The sequence below is a fragment of the Ambystoma mexicanum genome, chromosome 3p (genome assembly GCF_040938575.1).
Source record: "Ambystoma mexicanum isolate Mex_15411 chromosome 3p, UKY_AmexF1_1, whole genome shotgun sequence".
In the NCBI taxonomy this organism is placed as follows: domain Eukaryota; kingdom Metazoa; phylum Chordata; class Amphibia; order Caudata; family Ambystomatidae; genus Ambystoma; species Ambystoma mexicanum.
Genome location: NC_090925.1, coordinates 942911334 through 942931116, shown reverse-complemented (window position 1 = coordinate 942931116; position 19783 = coordinate 942911334). Strand labels below are relative to the sequence as shown.

The 19783-nt window shown below is 50.9% G+C and overlaps 1 protein-coding gene across 3 annotated transcripts in view; it reads right to left on the bottom strand.

Moving 5' to 3' along the window:
- PHF20 (PHD finger protein 20) overlaps positions 1–19783 on the bottom strand; it is a 2392123-nt gene that overhangs the window by 313799 nt on the left and 2058541 nt on the right. For all 3 annotated transcript variants that reach the window (XM_069652246.1, XM_069652248.1, XM_069652247.1), the window contains exon 23: positions 13260–13455. In XM_069652246.1, coding sequence (XP_069508347.1) covers positions 13260–13455 — 196 coding nt within the window. The remainder of the gene's footprint in view (positions 1–13259; positions 13456–19783) is intronic.

Here is a 19783-nt window from a genome sequence, read left to right as displayed (position 1 = left end):
CCTGCAAGTTCAGCGACTCCGGGTTGTGGTGAAGAATGGCGCCTCCTTCTCTGGAGAGAAGGTCTGCGTCTGTCGGCAGCTTGACTGGTGGGGACGTTGACAAGTCCAGGAGGTCCGGGAACCAGATTTGTCTCGGCCACGCCGGTGCGACGAGGATCATCCTGCACCGGGACCTCTTGAGCTGGTTGATGAGCCGGAGCAGCAACGGCAGCGGAGGGAACGAATAAAGAAATAGGCCATTCCAGGGGAACGAGAAAGCATCGCCCATACTCCTCGGCTGGGGGAACCTGCTGGCGAACCTTCGGCACTTGGAATTCGTTACCGTCGCAAAGAGATCGATTTGGGGTTCGCCCCATCGTCGGAAGAGTCGATCCACTTGATCCTGGTGTAGTTTCCACTCGTGGCATGAGCGCAGCTCCCTGCTGAGTGAGTCGGCAATCGTGTTTTTATTCCTGCCAGATGAAGAGGCAGCAGAAACATCCCTTGGGCGACGGCCCAATGCCACAGATCCTGGGCTTCCTTGGATAGGGCCGGGAACCTGGTTCCGCTCTGCTTCCGGATGTAGAACATCGTGGTGGTGTTGTCGGTGAAGATCCTCACCACCTTGCCCTTGAGGGACGGAAGAAAGGACCTGAGGGCCCAGAACACTGCGCGGAGCTCCAAGATGTTGATGTGGAGAGACTTCTCCTCCGGGAGCCAAAGGCCTCTCGCGTGAAGATCTCCGGAGTGTGCTCCCCAACCTTCCAGGGAGGTGTCCGTCGTCACCGTCACCTGGTGAGCTGGGGTCTGAAAGTCCCTGCCTGCCGACAGATGGGAGCGGGTACCCCACCACCGGATCGCCTGACGGAACGTCTCGTTGAGAGGGATCCTGTCCTCGAAGCTGCCCATCGACTGGATCCAGCAGGCGTCGAGGAACTCCTGTAAGGGTCTCATCCGAAGCCTGCAAAGGCGCACCAGATAAATGCAGGAGGACATCATCCCGAGGAGGGACTTGTTAGATCTTACCATAGCCATGTCCGTGGCCAGCAGACGCTGCACCTTGCCCAGAATGGTCCTGGTCCTTTCCTCGGACAGCGAGGCCAGCCGCGCCAATGTGTCGAGCTTGGCTCCCAGAAACAGGGCGACTTGCGACGGAATCAATTGGGATTTTGGAAAGATGATGGAGAATCCCAGGTCCGTGAGCAGCTTGACGGTCTTCGCAGTGTGCTCCACGGCGAGCTCCCTTGTCCTTGCCCGGATGAGCCAGTCGTCCAAGTAGGGGTAGACGTGGATCCCCTGTAGGCGCAGCCGCGCCGCCACCGGTGCAAGGCACTTGGTGAACACCCTGGGTGCCGACTTCAATCCGAACAGGAGGGCCTTGAACTGGTAGTGCCGCCCTTGGACCACGAACCTGAGGAACTTTCGGTGTCTTTTTAGAATGGGGATGTGGAAGTACGCATCCTCCAAGTCCGACAACGACAGGAAATTGCCCTCCTCCAGCTGTCCCAGCACATGCTGGAGGGTGACCATACGGAACTTCTGTGCCTTGATGTACTTGTTCAGTCGTCGTAGGTCCAGGATGGGGCGCCATCCTCCTGTCTTCATTTTTACGAGGAAGTACCTTGAGTAAACTCCGGAGCCCCGAAGCCTCTTTGGGACGAGCTCGATGGCACCCTTCTTGAGAATCGCCCTTACTTCCAACAGTAGTTGAGGTACGTGATTTTCCTGCCTGGCCATGGGTGGAACGCGAGGGCACTTCTTCTGAAACTCGAGGGCGTGCCCTTGGGCCAGGGCATCCAGCACCCAACGGTTGGTGGAGATGGACTCCCACACGCTGACGAACCTCGCCAGCCGGCCTCCCACTGGGGTGCTTCGGCGGGGGCCCGACCCCACGGTCGGTTCAATCTTGTTTGGAGGCCGCCTTGCCTCCTTGACCTCCTCGTCGACGACGACGGGCACCACCTGACTTGCCGCGTCCCCTGTAGGCTTCCTGGGACGAAGATTTTGCCGCTTGGTGGTAAGTGGAGGAGCCACTGCCGGATCCCTTGGATGCACCTTGTCTGCCTCCGGAGCGCCGAAAGGACGGCCGTCGTTGTTGGAGCACTCCCAGTGCCCGGGCAGTCTATGTGTCTGTCTTGATGGCCTGAAGGGACTCATCAACCGCCTTCCCAAACAGGTTGTTCCCGTCGAAGGGCATGTCCAAAACCTTGGTTTGTACGTCCTGGCAGAAATCCGTGGCCTTGAGCCATCCTCATCGTCTCAAGCAAACGCTGTTGCCCAACTGACGGAAACCGGTGTCGGCGATGTCAGTTGCCACTGTGATGGCGTGGTCCGAAGCAATCTCCCCCTCCTGTAGGATTTCAAGGGCCTCGGCCCTTTTGGCGTCCGGAAGGAAGTCTAACAGAGGGGCGATTTTGAACCACAACTCCCTGTCGTAGCGGGTTACGATTGCCAGGGCGTTGGCCGCCTTGATAGTCGTCGCTGCGGATGAGATGATCCGTCGTCCCATCGTGTCCAACTTCCTGCCCTCGCCGTCCGGCGGGGAAGTTGATGTCGAGGCCGATGCCCCCCCAGCTTTCTTCTTTGCTGCTGCAGAGACGACCGAATCCGGGGTAGGTTGTGCCCGAAGGCACAAGGGGGCAGCGTCGGGACCCGGTACTTCTTCTCGTACCGGTCCCTCTTTGCCTGCGCCGTGGCAGGGTTCTTGAGGAGGGCGAGCCCCTCATCCCAGATGTCATCAAGAAGCGGTACGGCGAGGACCGTCTTCCTTTTAGCCTTGCGCCATTGGTAACGGAACCCTTCTTTCTTTTCTTCTGGGCAGAGCTGAAAAAGCTCGAATGCCCTGGAAATCATGGCATGAAAGGATCCAAAATCGTCGGGCGGGGACGCCCGAGCAGGGGGCGACGGGGGACACATCCCGTCGTCGCCATCTGTACCTGTTGTAGCCGTGTCCGTGCCTGTATCATCCCCGTGGGTAGTAGACCGGGGGGGAAGGCAGAGCAGGCCGCAGAGGTGGAAGAGGTGCCGTAGGATGCGTCCTCCTCCTCTTATGCGGTGGACTCTCCGAAGGTCCTGGCTCCGGTTCCCCCGTCGGGTCTGGCTCAGGTACCTCTGTCGGGGGAAGGGGCAACCTTGTCCTTATCTCCGAGCATAAGGACTGAATCGCTGACAAAATGGCCGCTGAGGTGTCCTGCGGCGCCGGAAACGACGGGCACGAGGGCTCTTGAGGAGCCTTGTCGGCGACACCGTCGCTCTCGTCGTCGCCCTCGTCGGGATCCCTCCCGATGGGCTGGGCCTCTTCCACGACTTCGATGAGCTCTTCTTCAGAGGTTGTGTCCGTATCCACGATGGCCACCAGCCCCTCCCCCACCTTTTCCAACGAGGACTTTGTGGGGGTCTTCTCAATGGGCCTGAAAGACGACTCCCTCCGTGGTGGCAGGGAGACTCTGGGTCCTGAGTGCGCCTCCACTGGTGTAGCCTCCACAGGCTGAGCCAGGGCCGCGGCGACCTTCTCAATCGAGGTCTTAGCAGGGTGAATTAAGGCCATCGTCACCTTCTGGACGCCTGGGGCCTTCACCTTGGGGGGAGGGTCCGAGCCTCGCTCCCCCTCTGCCGGAATCTTCGAGATCGACCGGGGCCTCTCCAGAAGCTTTGCTGAGTTCTCGGACTTCCTCTTACCCGAGCCAAAGCGTTGGCTCGTGGTTGATGGCGCCGGGGAGGATGCGCCCTGCCTAGCAGCCAAGTTGCCTGACCGTTCGGCGCTCCCGGTGCCAGCGGACTCGCGGTGCTTAGCCTTTTGTTGGGCCCCCGTCGCCGGGGCACCCTCACAGGACTAAGAAGACCGCTTGGACTACTACTTCTTCTTCTCGCCTGACGGGCTCTTCCCTTCCAGCCAGTTGGCGAGACGGAGGTGGCGATCCTTCATGGTACGCTCCGACATGTTCCCACAAAACGCACAGTCCTTCTCCTTGTGCGTCTTGTCCTCATGGAGACAGTAGAGGCATAACGAATGCTCGTCCTCCTTGAAAATATTCTGAAGCTGGCATCCAGGGCAGGTCCTGAACAGCTTCCCGGGCGTCGAGCTTCCTTTCTCCTGGGCCATGTTCGGGGTAGGCCTCGGACTTCTGGAATCCTCCAAAAGCGTAACTCGACGAAATCTTCACCCTTGAGGGGCGTAGAAAACTCTGAAACGGATCCCCGTTGATCGGATGTAGAAACGGTGGAGCTTGAGGCTCTATTTAACCGAAAAATGAGAAGAATCTCCTGAAAAAGCACAAAAACGCAGCAAAAGCTCGAGAGCTACAGCACGAGGACTCCCAACACTTGAACGTGCGGTAAAAATCTGAGGATGGCTGCCGGAGGCGGGGCTTAGGGAGAGGGCAGTCATTGGCTGGGGGCAGTATGACCCAGAGACCAGTGATTGGTTACTACTAAGAAAGACAGATCAGAAACGAAACTGATACTGATTTTTTTCTATACCGAGGATTCCCGGCCTGACGACGGGGAATATTCATGAGCATGTGAATCCATGCCAGACCCCATGCTGGAGAAAGTCCTTTTGCTCCCTCAGAGAATTCCTCTGGCGGGACCGATGAAGGTGGGGTATCCCTGGGTCTTTCTCTCGACTTATGAACTCCCTCCTTAGATCTCGGCATATCTTTGGGCCTTTCGCAAACTTTCAAAGAGTCCCTAAACTGCTGTATTTGAGAATCAGCAGACACAATTCTAGCCAGGCTGTCTTCGACGTCCTCCTCAGACGGGCGGCGCGTAGTTACAGCCGGCGATTCTACGGGAGTCTTTTTCGGCAGAGTTAAGGCCTTGTCTCGAGTTATCGCAGTCCTCGATGAAGCCGGAACCTTATCGTCGCCGTACGCCTTCTTGTGATGCGTGTCGACGGAACTATGTATTTTTGGGGTAGCACCCTTTGTCTTGGATTGCCCAGTCACTAGGAGCATATGTGGCTGCGGAGAGGGCAGCCAATCCCTGCAGTCATTGGGTATCACTGGAGTTACTAGTGTACACGTTAGCGCCGAAGTCGTCTTCGACGTAGTCGAAGTAAGGCTTGGGGTTGTGTATTTAGTGCCGTGCACATGTCCGTCTTTGCCGCTGGGGTGTGACTTCCCCATTGCAGAGCCTATGCCGTGCTTATCGGGGACAGGGACAGACGATGCGGAATGCAAGCGTTCCGTCGAAAGGTCAACAACCTCCGGTTCGGAGGTCTGATAGTCACTCTCGCCGTCGTCACATTCGGTGGTAGCGGCAGTGGAAGAAACCTCGGCCTTGGACATACCGAAGGCCGCCCACCGTTTTACCCTACGCTTCTTTAAGGTCTTGGGGCGGAGGAGCTTACAAGCCGCACACCCTTCATCTTTGTGATCGAGGGGCAAGCACCGGTTACACCTTCTGTGCTTATCTTTCCATGGGAATTTGCTCTTACAAATAGGGCAAAATCTAAGTGGAGTCCTCTCCATAGCTGAGGGTACACAGAGTGACTAAGACCAAACGGGAAAGAGGAAAGAAAGGGAAAGGCATTTTCAGTTTGAAAAGAAATGCCCACCCCGACCCCACTCTCCCTACTGTAGAGACCCGCGGAAGGCCCGGTCACGTGGTCGGCAACGCCGACAGAATCCCCGTCCGTCGAAGTTCTCTCAGGTCTTCAGCGGAAACTGGAACAGCCGTCGAGATAAGGGACGGAAGGGGTGATCTTAACTATTTTATAGAATTATTCGACCAAAGGTCAGTTAGACAATAGCAATGTTCTTTACGAACTCCGCATAGGGGCGACCAGTTATCTGGGTGGAAAAAAACAATCTGAGGGACCTAGACGCTTGAAGGATCTTGGGGGATAGTGTTACAGACACATCCATGTCAAAGTCCCCTTTCGATTCTCGAAAGACAAAATGCAATACTCTGCGGTTACCACTGGATGTCGGACTATGCACAGCATGTGATTCTAAGCAGATTGACAAACATCAGAAGTCTTAGTACTGCTTGTCCCTCCTGAGAATCAGACCTAGAATGAGTGTCTAGGCAATAGTGTTTTGTAATGGTGTGTACAGAACTCCAGGTTGCCGCTTTGCATATGGACTCAAGGGGAACATTTGCAATGAATGCTCGAGTAGAATGTGCTCTAGGCTTGAAGGGCAGCTCTCTCTTAGCAAGACTGTAGCAGAGTGTGATGCATTTGACAATGCATCTAGAGATAGTGAATTTGGAGACTGCATCTCCTTCTCTTTCTGCCGCCACAGAAACGAAAAACTGATTTGTCTTCCTTAGTGGTCGAGTTCTTGCCACGTAGAACATGACAGCTCTGCATACATCCAATGTGTGCAGGGTTCTTTCTCCCATGCTTGAAGGATTTTTAAAGAACGTTGGTAGTTCTATCGACTGGTTCATTGGCATTGAGCATTCTCCAGAGTTGCGAACAAATCGATCTCTGGGAAGACACATTCTGTGAAACATTGGAAACAATGTCTCAGTGTAATCGCCATTCGTACTCCATGGGCAACGGAAAGTCTCTGCTGAGTACGTCTGTCAGAAGTTTGAGTTCCCATGGAACATGTTGTGATAACAGGAACATGTTGCGTTTGAGAGCCCACTTCCAAATGTTCTGGGACAATTTGGACAGCCCTGGAGAATGAGTGCCTCCTTGTTTGTTCAGATAGTACATGGCCGTGGTGCTGTCTGTGAGGATGAGGATCGTCTTCCCCTGCAGTTGTGTCTCGAAAGCCTTCAGTGCTTTGAACACTGCCAACAGGTTTATGTGGTTGGATGCTATGTCTGATGACCAAACTCTGTGCGTTGCTATGTCTGACAACCAAACTGTGCGTTGTTTGTTGAAGCAGGTGAGCTCCCCACCCTGTAAGAGACGCGTCTGTGGTTAGAGTGGCTTCCACTGCGGGGGTGGTAAAGGATTTCCCTTTCAAGAGGTTGTCCCTCGACCACTACCGCAGCGAGAGAACGAGGGCCGGCGAGACGACCACTAGATCATCCCACTGTCCACTGGCCTGACACCACTGGCTGTTGAGCCACTCTTGTGTTGGGTGCAGGCGCGCTTGAGGAACCAAGTAGATACATGACGCTATCATTCCTAGCAGTCGCATAGCCTTGCGTATGGTCACCTCTCGACTGGCTACATACTGAGGGATCTGAAACAACATGTTTTGTACCCTCTCGTTGGAGGGGAAGACAAGGCCGTCCTTTGTTCGAATTAGAGTCCCTAGAAATAGTTTGACCTGACTGAGGTCTAGGCTGGATTTTTCCTCGTTGATAGAGAATCCAAGACTGAATAAAAGATCTATCGTCTTTTGGGTATTTGACAGACATGTTTCATAAGAGTCCCCTGTTATGAGCCAGTCGTCGAGATAAGGATAGACCGGGATGGATTGCCTGCGCAGATGTGCTGCTGCCACCGCTAGTACTTTTGTAAATACCCTTGGTGCAGATACTATGCCGAAGGGTAGTACTTTGAACTGATAATACTTGTTTTGTATCATAAATCTGAGGTATTTTCTGTGTGCTGGCAACATTGAAATATTAAAGTATGCATCTTTCATGTCCAGCGTTGCCAAGTAATCCCCCTGTGATAGCAGTGGAATTACTTCCTGCAGAGTGACCATGCAGAACTTTTGTGGCTTTACAAATATGTTCTCTGGGCGCAGATCTAAAACAGGGTGTATGGTTAGATCCTTTTTGGGTACAAGGAAGTACACTGAATAAATACCTTCTTTTACCTGTGACAGAGGTACGATTTCTAAGGCTACTATCTCCTGTATTGTCTTGACTTCCTGCAGGAGAATGCGAAGATGGTCTGGTGTCAGTTGTCTTGCTCGTGGAGGTCTGAATGTTGGGGACCGGTTGAACTCTATACAGTACCCGTGGGCCACGGACTTTAGTACCCACTGGTCTGTAGTATTCCCTCCCATGCCTGAAGAAACGATGTTAGCCGGCCCACGACCGGGGAGGCATAGGAGTGGACCTGAATCTTCGGGTCATTTCGAACCTGAGGCCGGGGAGCCTCTGGGGGTAGAGTTCCAGCCGCTTTCTTTGCCACAGCGCTGACCCCTTTGGGGATACGGGGTGGTGTATCTGCTATTTCCCTGTGTAGAATTCCAATTGTTTCCCGATGAGTATTGTTGTTGAGGGATGCGTTGGCCACGAAAAAGCCGTTTGGACCCAGATCCTCTTCTTGTAGAGGGTCTTTGTGTAATTTGGTCCAGTGTTTTTAAGGTGTCATGCTCCTTTTTTGCAGTCTCGAGGTCCTCGACGACCGCCTTCCCAAAGAGATTGGATTTTTCCATGGGTTTGCTTATCAGTGACGCTTGCGTCTCTGGCTTGAATCCAGAGTTCCGCAGCCACACATGTCTCTGCTCTGAGCAAGGGATCGACCAGCCATTTCTGCAGAATCCAAAGTATTCTTAAGAATGCTTTGGTTCACCTGTCTGACCTCAATGACAGTGGTGAGGAGACGAGTATGTAGGGGTTCGGGAACCTCCTGTATGCCTTCCTGTAGTAAGTCCAACTGGGCATCGGCGTAGCTGGCCAACAAGGTATTGTTGTTGGGAATGCACGCTGAGAACGCTGCTGCGACCGTGATCCTTTTCCCAAGGGTGTAAAGTCATTTACCTTCCTTATCAGGGAGTGCCTAGCCTGTTGACAAAGAGACCCCTGCCTGCTTTCGTGTAGTAGTCACCACCAGGGAGTCTGGGGTGGAATGACCTCTGATATACAGAGGGTCTGATGGAGAAGGGAGAAAGAATTTTTCTATTTGTGAGTTGACACCTCTTAGGAGAGTAGGTGTTGATAAGGAGGGCGCCAGACATTTTTGAATGAATTGAGGAGAGGAATAGCCGGCTGGCCGCCGGTTTCTCCTTAAGGATGTCCTCCGCGAAGTCAGCTTCGGGGACCGTTTCATCTGTAGCAGTTTTAAAGTGATCTGCTGCTTTACGCAACATTACGTTAAAAGTCAACTGGTCATCCAATGGCGAGGGTTGTTGCCTAGTGGGAGTGGCCTGGGTAGAGTCCAGAGACAGGGCATCAGGGTCTTGATGATCCGGGGACTGCCATGGTTGATGGTCACCCACATCTGGGATTTCTTCCCAGCCCTCTATAGGCTCATGCATGTCATCAGGTTTGATGAATTCCTCATCCTAAGTGTCAGCAGCAATGTCATCCTGAGTTAGGTTGTAATTGTATATATCCTCTTCTAAAGAGGGGTCAAAAAGTCTTGTAAATTTAGCTTTGGGGTCCACAGGGCTCTCATCCCTTGGCCTCCTTGGTGTAGGTTGTTCTGAACAGGAAACAAACCTGTCCAGCCTTTCCTCTTGACCGACAGAGGTGAGACGTCTCTGTGCTTGTCTTTCGACTTATGGGTGGGTTCTGGTACCCCCCCTTAGGCCATCTTTGGACCTCGGCAGATCCTTGGGCCTTTACGTGGGCCTCGGCGCATCCCCGGGTTGCCGCTTCTGAGAATCAGCAGCAACAATCCTAGCTAAGCTGTCAGTGACGTCCTCCACGGTTGGGAGGCACGTAGCTTCAGCCTGCGATTGCGAGGGGGTCCTATTTGCCAGTGCTGGGTCCTTGTCCTCACCGGCTGCCTTTTTCGGCAGTGCCAGGGCCTTATCTTCTGCGATGCCTTCTTTGAAGGAACCGGAACCCTATCGTCGCTGGACGCCTTCTTGCGATGCGTCTCGACGGAACCTGGTATATTAGGGGTAGCGCCCTTTGTCTTCAACGGCCCGGTCGTTAGGCGCATTTGCAGCTGCTGGGAGGGCTGCCGATCCTGACGGTCGGCGGGTATCGCCGGAGCTTCCAGTGTACTCGTTGGCGCTGTAGTCTTCTTCGACCTGGCCGAAGATTGACTTGGGGTTGTGTGCTTTGTGCTGTGTACATCTTCGTCTTTGTCGCTGGGGTGTGACTTCCCCATAGCAGTGCCTAAGCCGTGCCTAGCGGGCCAGGGACAAACGATGCGGAACGCAAGCGGTCCGTCGAAAGGTCAACAACCTCTGGTTCGGAGGTACGATCGTCACTCTCGCCGTCGTCACAGTCGGTAGCTGCGGCAGCGGGAGAAAATTCGGCCTTCAACATACAGTAGGCTGCCCACCGCTTGACTCTACGCTCCTTTAATGTCTTAGGACGGAGGAGCTTACAAGCCGCGCATTCCTTCCTCCTTGTGATCGAGGGACAAGCACTGGTTGCACCGTCTGTACCTATCTTTCCAAGGGAATTTGCTCCTACAATTAGGGCCAAACCTAAATGGAGTCCTCTCCATAGCTGAGGATGGGTAGAGTGACGAAGACCGAAAGGGGAAGAGGAAGGAAAGGGAAAGGCATTCTCAATTTGTATAAAAATGTCCACCCCAACCCCACTCTCCCTACTGTATAGGCCGGTGGAAGGCCCGGCCACGTGATCGGCAGCGCCGACTGGATCACTGTCCGTCGAGATCTTGAAGGTCTTCGGCGGAGGTCTGTAACAGCCGTCGAATATTATTTGACCAAAGGTTGATGGGACAATAAGCAAAGTCTTTGACAAGCTCTGCATCAAGACGACCAGAATGATGGGTGGAAAAAAACAATCTGAGGGACCTCGACGCGTGAGGGATCTGGGGTACACTACACGTCACGTAGGGATAGTGTTAGAGGCACGCCCATGTCGACATCCCCTTTTGATTCTCGAAAGACAAGATGCAATACTCCGCGGTTACCACTGGATGTCGGACCATATGCACAGCATGCGATTCTAAGCAGATTAACAAACATCAGAAGCTTAGTTACGATGGTACATACAAAATAACCAGGTCACAGCCCAACGATACAGTGCATAGTGAGCATCGGTTTAGACAAACAGCTAGGTTTTGAGTGCTTTGCGGAAAGCAGGGTGGGACAGTTCAGCTCTCAAGGTGAGTGGGAGGGAGTTCCATTGCCTGGCAGCAATGAAGGGGAAGCTGGCTCCACCAGCTCTAGCACTTTTGATTCTGGGGACTACGAGTCGGTGGGACTAGGGTCTTCTGGTGGGTCTGGAGGAGCCTTTTCTGATTACTTCCAGCGAGAGGTAGGGTGGGGCAGTGTGTGTGATGCACTTGTGGGTGATGGTGAGTGTCTTAAATAGGATCCGTTCTTTGACGGGGAGCCAGTGTACTTGCCTTCTTGCAGCAAAGATGTGTTCTTTTTTGGGAATGCCAAGGGCTGCTCAGAGAGCGTTATTCTGGATTATTTGAAGTTTCAGTAGGTTTTTTGCTGGGGTGCCTGCAAAAAGGACGTTACAATAGTCCAGTGTAGACTATTATCGCTCTGGCGATGGATAGGCAGTTCTCGGTGGTCAGGAATGGTTTTGCTGCGTTGATTAGCTTAGAGGAGTAGGCTGCAGAGGAAGCAATTGCACTCACAGAGAAGTGGTAGGACAAGGGCTATGGGGCCCTGTCCGTCCATAAGGCATTTCCAGCATCACAAACACCCTGCTGTGATTGACATTGCTTATAGAGTCGGAGTGCTTCAGCAGGTGCCTTGAATGACTTATCTTACATAGTACAGTGTTAATAAAATACCAAAATGTCATAGGTTAAAATCTCTGAATTATTTATAGCAACTGGGAATTCTACCGGACACCTTTCCATTCCATCCCATTGTTGTACACCATGTTGGAAACAACCATAAGTAAATCAGTCTTGCCCCTGCACCAACATAATGCAGTCCAAGCCACCTGCACAAAAGGATACACAACCTCAGATCAGGTCAAGTAAACAAGCAACATCAGATTGGTATTGGCTGGGGTGTACCGAGATAAGACCCCTAGTCCGCCATCCAAATGAAATCAAGCAGTAACAAATTGATGGGGTCCAACTAAACAAAATCATTTCTGAGGTTGATTGTGCTGCCATGGAGAGGTGACATGATCCTGCTCATAAGCTTGGAGAGCATGCAGACAGGGAAAGTGGACGGATAAGGGAGGGGGCAATTTAGCTGTGGACCTTGCAAACTCCATGTGCCTTAACCCCGCCTCTCCAAACTCCAGCCCTTCCTACCTCTGAAGGCACCCAGTCGCTTGTTCTGCTACCATGCCCCCTCTCCCCCGACTCTGCACCAAACCCAAAAGCTGCATACATACCAATTAATTTCCTTTAGCGGCTGTTTGTCTCCCTTACTGGAGGTACCATTTGGGCTTGTGGATGAACAATTTCTTAGGACCCTCAATTACAATCAGGAAGCAAACCTGAAATGCAATAGTTGCAAAGGAGTATGGGAGCCCCTGTACTGAGAATGAACATGGGTCAAATACCCTGTTCTATGGAATTTCTTCCACTCAGGAGGGTCTACAACCACGTTTTAGCTCACTGCATCCTTCACAGAGGAGAAATATCCATTTTCATATCAGTCTTTGTCCCACCCACAAGGGCAGTCCAGCACAGAAATGCTAAACAAATCTCCTCTGAACAAGAGTACCATCAGCAATGTGTTTTCGGCCTAGACAAATAAGGGGGAATATCCATCAGCACTGACTTTATGGTTGGAAAGCATAGTATTGAACCAGAAAGGTTGATGAATGAGAGCCTTTAATTCATATTGGGTGATTTTGTTCACACACTTTAATTGTAGGCGGTCTGAAGGGTTAAAGGATAATGGGCCTCATCACGACTTCGGCGGTAGGGCCAGCGCTATTAGCGCGACCGCCATAGACCCCGGCGCTAATAGCACGGGATCACGAGTTCGGCGGACTTGGAAGTCCCCATTCCCCATTGAGCCCATCCGGGAATGCCCCATTCCCCATTGGGCTCAATGGGGAAATTTGGCGCTCATACCGCCGGCGGATTTTCCGCCGGCGTTGTGAGCGCGAATTTTCGGCGGATTTCACACCAGCTCAGAGCTGGGTTGAAATCCGCCGAAGCCCTGATTCGGTGGACCCTTAAATCCGGCAGTAATAACGCTACCGCCGGATTTAAGGGTTACCGCCGAAGTCGTGATGAGGCCCAGTGAGCGCTTTACTCTTTGCTGGCTTGGCATGGCGAACAGCATGAGGAATGCACTTACCCCAGCCATAGGACAATAGTAAAATATTTTCCAAATAAATCTTTGATTAATTTTAGGAAGGAAGTAAAAAACCTTTTCAAGCTAGATTAAAATAACTGAATTTTTCTGTTACCTATTTGCATGAGAAAATGACTCTTTACCCAGGAGCAAGTAAGCATTTAATCCCATGAACATGTAACATGGATTCTCAGTTCTAAATTGCAGCAGCCACTTTTCATACTCCCTTCAAATACAAGATTTTGGAAAACCCATGCTTACTGTAAAATGTGCATCTTTAACTGGAGCCCATGTAGTAATTCTATTACTCGATGTACATCCCCAAGAAGTTGATGAGTGGCTACAATCTTCTTGGCATTTTGATGAGAATAGTTTTCTTCCAAAAATGACAAGCCATGCAAATGTCCATTTTTTAACCACTCCTTGTCATACCAATACTTCAAGCCGGACCTTTGACCTAAAGTAATAAAAATGAAATAGCAACGATTAAAATTATAAGCTACTACTACGTATCTTGATTAGGTAAAATGTAGAGACTGTATAGCACATGCACTATTAAGTTAATCATAAGATATATGAATTAAAGTTCCTGACTGTAGTGACCAGAGTCCTTAGTCCCCCTTTCCTCCATCCTTGCGGGCATACCCCGACATGGGGACAGTACCTGAACCTTTGGCAGTGAAAAATTGAGTTTCCCCTTTAAATTTAGTACAGTGCGCGGCCCCGGGAGTTGGAATGCCCCCGAGACCCTTAGCTCCGGTGCCTAACCTCAGCCCCCTTTTAACACATCAGACGCTTTAATACCTGGCTATGCTGAGTATTTAAGGCCCTGGCATACAAGCAGGGGAAGGTGGGGTAGGACATATGGAGGAAAGGTGACTAAGGACTATGAGTACAGTGAGTAACTTTATATGATATGATAAGTCATTTATAATGCGCCTGTACACAAGTGTTTCAAGGTGCGACAAGGGAGGGAATATAGAGGGAGGACAAGACAAACTATCTTACTAGGCCTTGTGTCATTCAGATCGTGCAAGTGCGACAACGCCAAGTGCAGGGGGAAGGGAGAGGGAGTGTCAGGGAGAGAGAAGGAGGAAGTGCAATCAGGGCAGCAATGCTCTGAGTAAGTGCAGCCAGTGAAGCGTGGCTCTGGGTAAGTGCAAGGAGGCAGGGGACTGTACAGGTTACAGTTACAGCCCCTAAGTGCCAAGCAGCAGTCGGCATTGTAGACTTTAATCACTCATAACTTTCATTACTCCTACGTCCCGCCCCCTTTCCTCCATCGTTGTGGGCGATTCTACTGAACAAGACCATAGGGTGGAGCTGTGACAACCTGCCTCATACTTAAGAAGAAGCAAACGGGTTCTTTAGAACTGCCTGACCAAACTCTGCCTCCCACTTGGAGCTGGTATCCAGGGAATAATGCCAAGAAGCATGTCTTTGAAAGGCGACAGCCGTGGCTTTTGCTCTGACCGCATGGGCATGAAACCGGCTTGCCGATGGCCCCATGCACATGTGAAATGGCCTGGACCATCCATCGGGCAATCGAAGCTTGGGAAGCCTGGGTGCTGGGGGACGTGCTCCAAAGGTGATTAACAACACCTCAGATTTCCTGAAGGATTTGGTCCTAGAGAGATAGACCTTGAGTACTCTCCAGAGGTACAAGGAATGCAAACCGTTTTCAGCATCCGACTGTGGGTTCGGAAAAACCACCGGCAGGCAGATTTCCTGATTCAAATGGAATGGAGAGACCACCTTGGGCAAGAAGTTTGGATCAGTGCGCAAGATGGCCTTGTCGTTATGAAACATGGTGAAGGGCTCGCATGAAGACATAACGTGCAGCTAGCTGACCCAGCGCGCCAAAGTGAGCGCCACCAATAGAACTACCTTCAGTGTCACCAGCCGGATGTCCACAAAGGCCATCGCCTCAAAGGGATTGCGTTGCAATGCCACAAGAACCACATTAAGGTCCCAGACCGGATGCAGCTTATATACCAGAGGAAAAAGCATGGACAACCCTTTGAGGCGGGCCTTAACCACCCGGGTTCGCTGTTGAAAAAACATGCTCTGGGGAAATCTTATAAGCCCCAATGGCTGCCAGATAGGTGAGCAGTTATCGACCTGAACTCCGGAATGAGACAGGTGTGCGGAAAAAGCCAGCACATCATCCAGGGAGCAGGTGAGGGAGTCCAGCGGCAAAATCTAGTCCACTTGCTCTTGTACTGGGATCGTAAAGAGGGCAACTCCAAGAACCTTTAGATATACTGATGGACGTAAAAGCGTACGAGCAACACAGTACGAACATAGTTTTCCAGCTGCGGAAACACAAACACGTCTCAGCTGAGACGATAGTTAACTATATAAGAGAGACTGAATCCATGCCAGACACATACTGGAGAACAATAGTTACAGGTAAATAACTTGTTCCTTCTCCAGCATGGGGTCTGGCATGGAATCACATGCTTGTGAATAAAGAATACATAACAGTACAACAGTACACAACCACGGGAGGTGGCAAGGATCAACAGAAGCAAATACTCTTACCTCTGGAACAGGCTCACCTTCAAGCAAACCGGTTCTGTAGCACTGCTTGGCCGATCCTGGACTCCTCTCTGAAATCCCAGTTGACGCAGTAGAATCTTGTGAAGGTGTGCGCAGACCTCCACGTAGCAGCACTGCAGATGTCCAGCAGGGGCACACCAGACATGAACACTGTCGTTGCAGCGATCGCTGTGGTGGAATGGCTCTTGGTTGGCAGGGCAGCGGCAGGTTTGCCAACCGGTGACAGTGCGTGATACAGCCGGAGAGCCACGTGGAAATGGAAGCCTTGGACAAAGCTTTCCCATGGTTCACAGGACCAAAGTTCATGAAAAGTTGAGACGTCTTCCGGAAACCCTATGTGTGTGCCACATAGAACTTCAGTACACGTGCCACATCCAGCGAGTGCAAAGTCCTTTCAGCTGGCGACAAAGGTGTCGGAAAAAACCCAGGCAACACCAAAGGTTTGTTGAGGTGGAATTCCGACGGAACCTTTGGCATGAAGGAGGGGTGCGTCCGCAGCACCAACCTTGTGTGGTGAAAGTCAGATAAGGCTGCTTGCAGGACAAGGCCTGGATCTCACATACCCGCTTGGCAGAGATGATGGCCACGAGAAATGCCATTTTCCAGGAAAGGAACTTGAGAGGGGTTTGATGCATAGGCTTGAAGGGGGCCCCCATGAGCCTTGTCAGTATCACCTTGAGTTCCCATGCCGGGGCAGGTGCCTTCATCGGCGGAAACGATTGAAACAGTCCTTTGAGAAACTCCTCGACTAGACGGTGTGACCAAAGAGAAGACCGTCCCGGAGACCTGGTGTAGCGGGAGATAGCCGCCAGATGCACTTTGATGGAGGCGTATGCTAGCCGCGCCATGGCCAAGGACAACAAGTACGGAAGGATCTGTGGGGCAGCGACCCTCAGAGGGATGAGCTTCGGCGTCCGGCACCATGTTGCAAATCATTTCCACTTCTGCCCGTAGCACTTAAGAGGCGGCAACGCTGTGGCCCTGGCAAGGACCTCCCTGCAATCCGCCGGTAGCTCGTACCCACCGAACTCTGAGGCTGCAGGAGTCAGGCCTTCAGGTTCAACGATCCTGGGTTGTGGTGTAGGATTGCGTCTCCTTTTCTGGCCAGCAGATCCGTGACCACTGGTTGCTTGACTGGAGGTGACGTCTGTTAGGGAGAATTCTCATAAATGGCTAATTTCCCTTACCTAATGAGTCCCTCAGCAGCTTTGCTGGATTTCTAGGATTTATTTTTTTCACCTGGTAAGAGTATGAGCCTTTTTCCCACTCTTACATGTGTTTTGCTGTGTGTATTTTCACTTTTTGTGTGATCTTGGGCACTGGAGCCTCACCTACTCCATGGCCTCATATTTTCAAGTGTGTTACACAGCACCTTCAGTGCAGTTACACTGGGTTGCTTTTAGACTTCCTATCGACTCCAATTTCTGGGGCCGACTACTGTCCCCCAGAAAAGGGTAAAGTTGCCATTAGCTTTACTTTAGTCACTTTAAACCACAGGCCCAGTACACCCCATCTTACATGGAGTATTGAAAAGGATTAACTCTTATCCCTTTTTGTCTGTGTCTCTTGCAGCACTGTTTCGCTCCCTTTACCTTTAGACTTGGCTGGTGGTAGTGGTAACTACCCTAACATTTCTACCGAGATTATCTTATATAAACGTGGTGATGTTTTAGACTATTATATTAGCCTCGAACATAAACCTGCTTGACCAAATACATTTTATTTTGGCTCCAGCTGTTTTTTTTCTCGCCATTTCTTTTTATTCTTTTTATTAGTCCTTCTCATGTTTTTCTCTGCGTGCCAAACTGGGGATGATTCCTTTGTTCGCTGTCTTTTCGCGGGCTTCTGCACTGAAGCCCTCCTTAAGGCGCCTGAAAGTCTAGGTAGGCAGGATGTGAGGGAGGGGTCTTCGGACCCCTGGCATGGGATGCCTTGGTAACCCAAGTCACACTCTTGTTTGATTGGCTAAGGGGACTGTCCTTGCCAGGACAGCCACCCTGCTGTGTGATTGACAGCCAGGCTGTATGAATGGGGGAAAACTGCATAAAAAGCAGGTCTCTGGGACTGGAAAGGCAGAGTCGCCACTGGAACGAACGAACTAACGAGGAACTGGAAGAAGAGGACCCCTACAACGACTGAACCGCCTGGTGAAGCCCTGCTACAGGTCTGAGTCTTCAGAATCCGACGACAGAGAAGATCCTCTAGGAAACTTCTTCCCTTGAGCTGGTGGGACCAACCAGTTCACCCAAACTGCAAGCCAGGACCCCTCCTCGGGTCGAATTCGCTATACAGAGCTACAGCGGGCCGGATAGCCAGGAAGGACAGACCCTGCTTGGGTTTTAAGGAGCGCACCTTTTATTTGTTGCTTGACTCTGCTGCTGGCTTCTTCCCTGGGTGGCGCAGGACACTCCAGTCTTCCTACTTTGTGTCAGTCCGACAGTCGCTTCAGGAACTGTGAGCCTGCAGGAACCACCAGGAACGTCCGCCTCAGCTACAGCTCCCTCTCCGTGTTCAACCGCAGTGAAAGTGTTGGAAATCTTTCTCCAACCCGAGGGCTTGTCCTGCTCTTCTCTTTGAACTAACTTTTCTATCAACCAACCTCCTCCGGAATCTGTGCCACCCACGAACTTTATCGCAAACTACCCTGAACTGTGTGATCTTGAGCAAAAGACTTTTGACCCATTGACTTTGGCCTTAAGCCTTTTCTCGCTGATCTCCTCTCTGAAGTTCCCCTTGTTCAATTGCCCTGAGTACTTACCTGTTGGTTTGATTTAATTTCTAATAACTTTGTCTTTCCCTCCCTTTCAAATTGCTGGAGTGCCAATTTGCTCCCACTTCATTTTGTGAGCTTAACTTGTCTGGAATTTAAGGGAAGTGGTGGGGTGTATTTATGATTTTAACTTGCTTATAACAGTGAAATGTTATACAAACATATATTCATTTACTTAGAAACCTTGAGTCAGTGTTTGCCTGAATCATAGTAATTGCTGTCCTTTGTGTAACTATTTGATACTGCACACTTACTCTTGAGATAAATCTGGCTGTTCTGCTACTGCTACCACTTTAACTGTGTAGTACAGGCTTGTACCAAAGGTGAAATTGTACTGCCACATGCAGTCTTAATTGTGTGTGGTGTTTCTGTTAGGGAGAATTCTCTTCTAAGGCTAATTTCCCTTACCTATAGAGTACCCCAGCAGCGTTGCTGGATTTGAGGGGTTTATTTTTTTGCTCCTGCTAAGAGTGAGACTCTTTATCCCACTCTTAGGCATATTGCTATGTGTGTTTTAGGCTATTTTTGTGCTTATGGTCTATGGGGTTTTTCTCACCCTCACAGTTATCATCTTTTTACATGTGTGTTACACAGCACCCTCAGTGCCGTAACACAGGGGGTGTCACAGTGACCCCCAAACAGACTCCATACCCTGGGACCGACTACTGTCTCTCAGGGCATGTAAAGTCCCCAATGACTTTACTAGTCAATATTTATGAACTAAACCAGTACAACCCATCTTACTATGGAAGTACTGGGAAGGGTTCATAGTTTTTCCCTGATGTGCATTTTTGAGAGGGTACTGTCCAGTCCCTCTCCCAAAGGTTCTGGCTGGAGGCATTGGTTACTACCGTAAATATTCGACCGCAAATATTTTCCTATGGGATTTTCCCATTGTTCGAGGCTGCCAATTTTACTGACAGCCTCTAACATACCGCCGGTTTAATTTAATACTATCTCTACTCCGGTAGGTTTTTATTGCCAGAACTTTAATAATCTTTCTTTCTCGTGTCTTTCTCTGAAATCCTAACCCAGGTCGGGGTTCTTACGTTCGTCCTTTTGGCGGGCTTCTGCCGAGAAGCCGTGTTAGGCAGAAACCTGTGCAGTTCCCTTAGGGACAGCTGCAAAAAGTTTAAGACCACAGGAGTAAGCAGTAAACCAATCGGTTGCAGTCTGCACCACCCAGATTTACCTGGTAGCTGTGGCTGAGCAGTCCGACTTCTCTCAAGAAGAGTTAGGCACTATATAGAGTATACACAATAGGGCTAAAAATACAGTAGCACAAGCAAACACTGACCAGAGCTTTGGTATAAAAGTATATAATTATTTATTTAAAACACACTTGTAAAAATACACTGGCACTAAAATGTCAAGCAAGTTCAAGCACAGTCACTAGAAATATATACACCTCCCTAATTAATTATTTGACAAGTCTAGGTTAAGACACCACTTA